Source organism: Erithacus rubecula, assembly GCF_903797595.1.
Source record: "Erithacus rubecula genome assembly, chromosome: 2".
In the NCBI taxonomy this organism is placed as follows: Eukaryota; Metazoa; Chordata; class Aves; order Passeriformes; family Muscicapidae; genus Erithacus; species Erithacus rubecula.
The window spans coordinates 1,225,182-1,232,354 of NC_136685.1; the positions used below are offsets into that span (position 1 = coordinate 1,225,182).

A 7,173-nucleotide genomic window follows, 5' to 3' on the forward strand; every position below is an offset into this window, starting at 1 on the left:
CTAAAAAAATCCCAAAAAATCCCCAAAAAAACCCCAAAACCTCCCAAAAAATTCCCAATAATCCCCCCAACCCCCCAAATTCCCAGAGAATTCCCAAAATTCCGGCAGAATTGCATTTACCCGAGTTCTGGGGCTCGTAGGGGGCGTTCAGCCTCTCGGCGTTGTAGCCGCTGCTCCCCAGGATTTCGCTGATTTTGCTTTGCCAGAGGAAAAATTCCGGCCCCAGCTGGTCCAGGCTGGGAGAGGAGCTGCAGGAAAAGGGGAAAAATCGTGGATTGGTCAGGGAAAAATCTTGGAATGATTCGGGAAAAATCCAGGAATGATCTGGGAAAAATGTGGGAAAAAATCCTGGAATGATCTGGGAAAATGGGGGAAAGCGTGGGGAAAATATAGGAAAAAATATGGGAAAAATAAGAGAAAAATTCTGGGGAAAATGAGGGGAAATTGAGGGGAAATCCAGGAAAATCCTGGAATGATCTGGGGAAAATCCTGGAGTAATCTGGGAAAAATCTGGAAAAAATCCTGGGATGATCTGGGGAAAATGGCGAAAAGTGTGGGGAAAATCCAGGAAAAAATATGGGAAAAATAAGAGAAAAATTCTGGGGAAAATGAGGGGAAATTGTGGAGAAAAATCCAGGAAAAATCGAGGAAAAATTCAGGTATAATCTGGGAAAAATCCTGGAATGATCTGGGAAAAATGGGAGAAAGCGTGGGAAAAATCCAGGAAAAAATACGGGAAAGATAAGAGAAAAAATCTGGGAAAAATCAGGGGAAATTGTGGGGAAATCCAGGAATAATCTAGGAAAAATGTGGGAAAAAATCCTGGAATGATCTGGGAAAATGGGGGAAAGCGTGGGAAAAATATAGGAAAAAATATGGGAAAAATAAGAGAAAAATTCTGGGAAAAGGACAGGAAAAATCCAGGAATGATCTGGGAAAAATCTGGGGAAAATCCTGGAATGATCTTGAAAAATGGGGGAAAGCGTGGGGAAGAATTCAGGAAAAAATATGGGAAAAATAAGAGAAAAATTGTGGAAAAAGGACAGGAAAAATCCAAGGAAAATCCAGGAATAATCTGGGATAAATCTGGGAAAAATCCTGGAATGATCTTGGAAAATGGGGAAAGGCGTGGGAAAAATCCAGGTAAAAATATGGGAAAAATAAGAGAAAAATTCTGGGGAAAAATCAGGCGAAATTGTGGGGAAATCTAGGAAAATCAAGGGAAAATTGTGGAGAAAAATCCAGGAAAAATCCAGGAATAATCTGGGAAAAATCCTGGAATAATCTGGGGAAATGGGGAAAAGCGTGGGAAAAATATAGGAAAAAATATGGGAAAAATAAGAGAAAAATTCTGGGGAAAATCAGGGGAAATGGTTGGGAAATCCAGGAATAATCTGGGAAAAATCTGGGGAAAATCCTGGAATGATCTGGGGAAAATGGGAGAAAGTGTGGGAAAAATCCAGGAAAAAATACGGGAAAAATAAGAGAAAAATTTTGGGGAAAATCAGGGGAAATTGTGGGGAAGAATCCAGGAAAAATCGAGGAAAAATTCAGGAATAATCTGGGGAAAATGGGGGAAAGTGTGGGAAAAATCCGGGAAAAAATACAGGAAAAATCTGGGGAAAATCCTGAGGAAAATCAGGGAAAATCGTGGGGAAATCCAGGAAAAATCCAGGGAAAATCCCGGGAAAATCCAGGGAAAATCCTGGAATAATCTGGGGAAAATCGTGGAATGATCTGGGGAAAATGGGAAAAACTACAGGAAAAATCCAGGAAAAATCCATGAATAATCTGGGGAAAATCCAGGAAAAAACCTGGAGAAAAATATTGGGAAAATCCAGGGAAAATCTGGTGAAAATCAGGAGGAAAAATCCGGGGGAAATCCAGGAAAGATCAGGGAAAAATCATGGGAAAAGAATGAGGGGAATATCCTGGGGAAATCATGGAAAAAATCCCAGGGAAATCTCCTGTAATAATCCATGAAGAAAATCTAGGAAAAATCCAGGAAAAATTGCAGAAAAAATTCTGGGAAAATCCAGGAAAATTTGGGTTAAAATGTGAAAAAAAATCCAGGGAAAATGGGGAAAATTCAAGGTAAAATCATGGAAAAAATCCGGGACAAATTCCTGCAATCCTGTGAAAATCCAGGTAAAAAATGTGGGAAAATTGTCAGAAAAATCCAGGGAGAATCTAGAGAAAAATCCAGATAAAATTCAGGAAAAATCCTGGAAAATTATGGAAAAAAGTCCTGGGAAAATCCAGGAAAAATCGTAGGAAAAACCCTGGGGAAAATGTGGGGAAAAATCAGGGGAAAATCCTGGAAAACAATCCAGGAAAAAATTCTGGAATAATCCAGCAAAAATATCCAGGAAAAATCGAGGACAAAAAATCCTGGAAAAATTGTGGATAAAAACTTGGGAAAAATCGGGGAAATCCAGGAAAATCTGGCAAAAAAATCTGGGGGAAAAAAAAAAAAAAGGAGAAAATTTTTAGGAGAATCCAGAAGAAAAGTGGGGAAAAATCTGTTGAAAAAATCCAGGAAAAATCCTGGAAAAATGGGGAAAATTCCAGGGAAAGTTGTGGAAAAAAAAATCGGGAAAAGTCTGGAGAAAAATCTGGGGGAAATCCAGGAGGAAAAAATCCAGGAAATCATGGGGAAAAAATTAGGGGAATATTCTGGAATAATCAGGGAAATATCTGGGAAACCTCCTGGAAAATAGTTCAGGAAGAATTCAGGAAAAATGGGGACAAAAAAAAAGGGAAAATCCAGGAAAAATTGTGGGAAAATGTGGAAAACTCAAGCAAAATTTGTGGAAAAAATTTGTGAAAAAATCCGGGAAAAATCCCGGGAAAATCCAGGAAAAATTCTGGGAAAATCGTTGGAAAAAAATCAGGAAAAAATGTGGAAAAATACAGTGAAAAATCCAGGAAAAATCCTGGAAAAAATGGGGAAAATTCCAGGAGAAATTTGTAGGAAAAATCTGGAGAAAAATCTCAGAAAAATGCAGGAAAAATCTGGAGAGAAAGAGGAGGAAAAAATCCAGGGGAAATCCAGGAAAAATCTTGGGAAAAATCCAGAAAAAAATGTGAAAAAATTCAGGATTTTTTTTTTTTTTTTCCTGAGATTGTTGCACGACTTTTTTTTAGATTTTGATGGGGGATTTTTGGGAATTCTTGGGGATTTTAGGATTTTTCAGGGTGAGGGATTTTGGGAATTATTTTTTTTATTTTTTGGGAATTTTTGGGTGGAATTCTTTGGGATTTTAGGGGGGTTTGGAGGACCTTCAATCCCATCCCATCCCAATCCCACATCCCCAAATTTTTCCAGGTTCTCCTTGGATATTCTCAGGGATTTTTTTGGGAATTCTGGCCCATCCCAGGGGTGGAAATTTGGGAATTCTCACGGGGGGTTGTCCCCAAAAGCCTCCTGGGGCAGCAGGAACGGAGCCTCCTTCTGCCTGGCCTGGATCACCTGAGGGGAAAACAGAGCTGGAAAATCCCAATCCCAAAAAAAATCACAAATCCCAACCCCAAAATATGGAGGTGTTACCACAAAACACAAATATGAGGAAAAAATTAAAAAAAAAATGGAAAAAAAGCCACAAACAAATCCCTGAAAACCTTCAAATAAAAAAAAAAAAAAACAAACCCAAATCATCACAAAACCCCCCCCAAAAAAATTTCAACCCCCAAAAAGCTACAAATTCCCAAAAATGCCAAACCTGCAAGAAAAAAAAATCTGAGTAAAAAAAATTTGAACTGGCAAAAAAACCCCAAATACCTGAAAAACTCCCAATCCCCAAAAAACCCCAAATCAAAAAAACCCTAAAATCCCAAATAAACCCAAATCCCCAAAAAATCCTCAAATGCCAGAAAACTCCAAAATCCCCATCCTTCCAACCTCCCCAAATCCTGCCCCCAAAAAACCCCTAAAATAAAAAATAAAACACTCTAAAATATCCCAAAAAATCCAGAAAACCCTCAAATATATTTTTAAAAATCCAAATCTGAGAAAAGAAACCCTAAATTGCCAAAAAACCTCGAATACCCAAAAACCAAAAAAACCTCCATATCTTAAAAAACAACCTTCATAACAAAAAATCCCCCCAAAACCCCAATCTCCAAAAAAAATCCTCAAATCCCAAAACCCCACAACCCTAAATCCCCCAAAATTCCATTAGAACATCCCAAAATTCCGGATTTTTTTCTGGAATTTTCCAGAATTTTCCGAAATTCTGGGATTTTTTTTTTTTTTAGGTAAAAAAACCTCGAATCCCCAAAAAAACAAAAAAACCCTCCAAATCCTCAAGAAACGCCAAAACCAAAAATGCCCTGAAAATCAAACCCTTGCAAACCACCTCCAAACCCAAAAAAATGCCCTACAATTCCCAAAAAAGCCCCCAAAAATCCCAAAGAAACCCAAATCCCAAACAAATCCCAAAACACCCCAAAATGTCCAAATCCCAGAAACTTCAAATCTCAAAACCTCCCTAAAAAGTGCCTTCGAATCCTTGAAATCCCACTAAAATCATCCCAAAAATTCAGAATTTTTTTGCGAATTTCCCAGAATTTTCCAGATCTTTCCAGAATTTCCCAGAATTCCGGGATTTTTTGGGATTTTGGGGATGGCGAGCAGCTGCCCCAGCAGTGCCAGATCCCAAACCAACCTCAAATCAACCCCAAAAATCCCAAAACACCCCAAAACACCCCAAAATCCCAAAAATTCTAGATCCCAAAATCTTCAAATCCCTGCAAACTCCCCTCTAAAATCTGCACAAACCTCCCCCAAAACCACCTTCAAATCCTTGAAATCCCACTGAAATAATGCAAAAAATTCAGAATTTTTTGCCAAATTTTTGCCAAAATTTCTAGAATTTCCCAGAATTTTGGGATTTTTTGGGATTTTTTTGGGATTTTGGGGTCTCTCACCTCCTGGACGTGCTGCAGGAGTTTGGGATGGCGAGCAGCTGCCCCAGCAGTGCCAGATCCCAAACCAACCCCAAAAACCCCAAAACACCCCAAAATCCCAAAAATTCTAAACCCCAAAAACTTGAAATCTCCTCTCAAATCTCCACTAAACTCCTCTAAAACCGCCTAAAACTCCACTAAAACCACCCCGGAAATTCCGATTTCTTTCTGGATTTTTTGCGGAACTTTCTGGAACTTTCCGGAATTTCCCAGAATTTTGGGATTTTTTGGGATTTTTCCATTCTCTCACCTCCTGGACGTGCTGCAGGAGGCCGGGGATGGCGAGCAGCTGCCCCAGCAGTGCCAGGAAGGCGGCGCTCAGCGCCAGCAGCGCGCAGCGACTCGGCCCCGGCAGCGCCGCCTCCTCCTGCGCCAACCGCTGGAACGTTCCGGAAAATCGGGAACGGGAATGAAACGGGGATGAGAATTCAGGGAATTCTCCCAACAGGGAGGGTGAGGGTGAGGTGAGTGATGATGTCAGCAGTGGGAATTGAGAAATCGCAATGAAACGTTGCTAAAAATCTTCGATAGAAGTTGCCCGAAATTCTATAAAAATACTATGAGGCTCCTCCCACAAAAAATACCCAAATTTGCCAAAAAATAAAAAAATTCCCAGCATTTCTCACCTGAAAGGTGAGTGCAAAGAGCATGAGGTTGGTGATGATGTCATTGGTGCAAACCCAAAATCTCCACAGAATGCCCCCCAAAAAACCAATAAAACCCCCCCAAAGCCCTCCCAAAAAATCCCAAAAAGTTCCCAAAACATGGCCAAAAAACCCCCAAAAATTCCCCAAAAATAAAAATAAATCCCAAAACATCCCCAAAAACATGCCCCTAAAAAATCCTCCAAAATTCAAAAAAAAATCCCCCAAAAATTCCCAGCATTCCTCACCTGCAGGGTGAGTGCAAAGAGCATGAGGTCGGTGATGACGTCATCAGTGCCTAATCCAAAATTTCCACAGAACACCCCCAAAACCCAATAAAAACCCCCAAAGCCTCCCAAAAAAATCTCAAATAATCCCCCCAAAATTCCCCAGAAATTTAAAAAAAATCCCAAAAAAACGCCAAAAAATCCCCCAAAAATTCCCCAAAATTTCCCCCAAAATTCCACAAAAAATCCCCAAAAATTTCCCAGCATTCCTCACCTGCAGGGCAATCATGAGGCTCAGGAGGTTGGTGATGATGTCATCAGTGCAAAACCCAAAATCCCAACAAAAATCCTCCAAAAACCCCAATAAAAACCCCCAAACCCTCCCAAGTAATCCATAAAAATCCCTCAAATATCCCAAATAATCCCTCAAAAAAATCCCCCAAAATTCCTAAAAAATCCCCAAAAAATCCCCCAAAATTCCTAAAAAATCCCCAACATTCCTAAAAAATCCCAAAAAATCCCCCCAAAAATCCCAAAAAATCCCCCAGACATCCCCCCAAAAATCCCCAACAATCCCAAAAAATCCACAAAAAATCCACAAAAAATCCTTAAAAAACCCCCCAAAATCCCCCCAAAATACCCTAAAAAATCCCCAAAAAATCCCCTATAAATACCCCCAAAATACCTAAAAATCTCCAAAAATCCGCAAAAAATCCCAAAAATTCCAAAAAACATTCCCCAAAACATCCCATAATTTCCCCAGCCCTCCTGACCTGCAGGGCGAGCGCCAGGAGCACCAGGTCGGTGATGACGTCATTGGTGCAAAACCCAAAATCCCAACAGAACCCCCAAAACCCCCAAAAAAAACCCAAAAACCTGCTAAAAAAATCCCAAAAAAATCCCCCAAAACCCCAAAACATCCCCAAAAAATCCTAGAAAATGCCCCAATACCCCCAAAAGATACCAAAAAATTCCCTAAAAATCCCCCAAAAAATCCCAAATAAATCCCCCCAAAATACCAAAAAATCCCCAAAAAATCCTAAAAAATCCCCAAAAATTCCCCAAAAAATCCCAAATAAATCCCAAAAAATCCCCAAAAATCCCAAAACATCCCATAATTTCCCCGCCCTCCTGACCTGCAGGGCGAGCGCCAGGCGCACCAGGTCGGTGATGACGTCATCGGTAGCCAGCTCCAGCCCCAGCAGGGCCAGCAGGCGGAACAGGGCCAGGAAATGATGACGGCAATTGTTGCCCTGCTGGGCCAGCAGGAACAGCAACCGCAGCAGCTGCGGCCCGTGCTGGGGAGAGAATATTATGGGATGTACGGGGGGTTT

At 40.7% G+C, this 7,173-nt stretch overlaps 1 protein-coding gene across 1 annotated transcript in view; it reads right to left on the minus strand.

Annotated features, from left to right (window-relative positions):
- Positions 1-7,173, minus strand: part of LOC306798302 (protein EFR3 homolog B-like) — a gene marked incomplete at its 5' end in the record, with an annotated part of 22,442 nt that overhangs the window by 13,801 nt on the left and 1,468 nt on the right. Inside the window, 4 exons of the mRNA XM_079298279.1 lie at positions 121-248; positions 3,405-3,472; positions 5,219-5,347; positions 6,976-7,137. Of these exons, the coding sequence (XP_079154405.1) occupies positions 121-248; positions 3,405-3,472; positions 5,219-5,347; positions 6,976-7,137 (487 nt within the window). The remainder of the gene's footprint in view (positions 1-120; positions 249-3,404; positions 3,473-5,218; positions 5,348-6,975; positions 7,138-7,173) is intronic.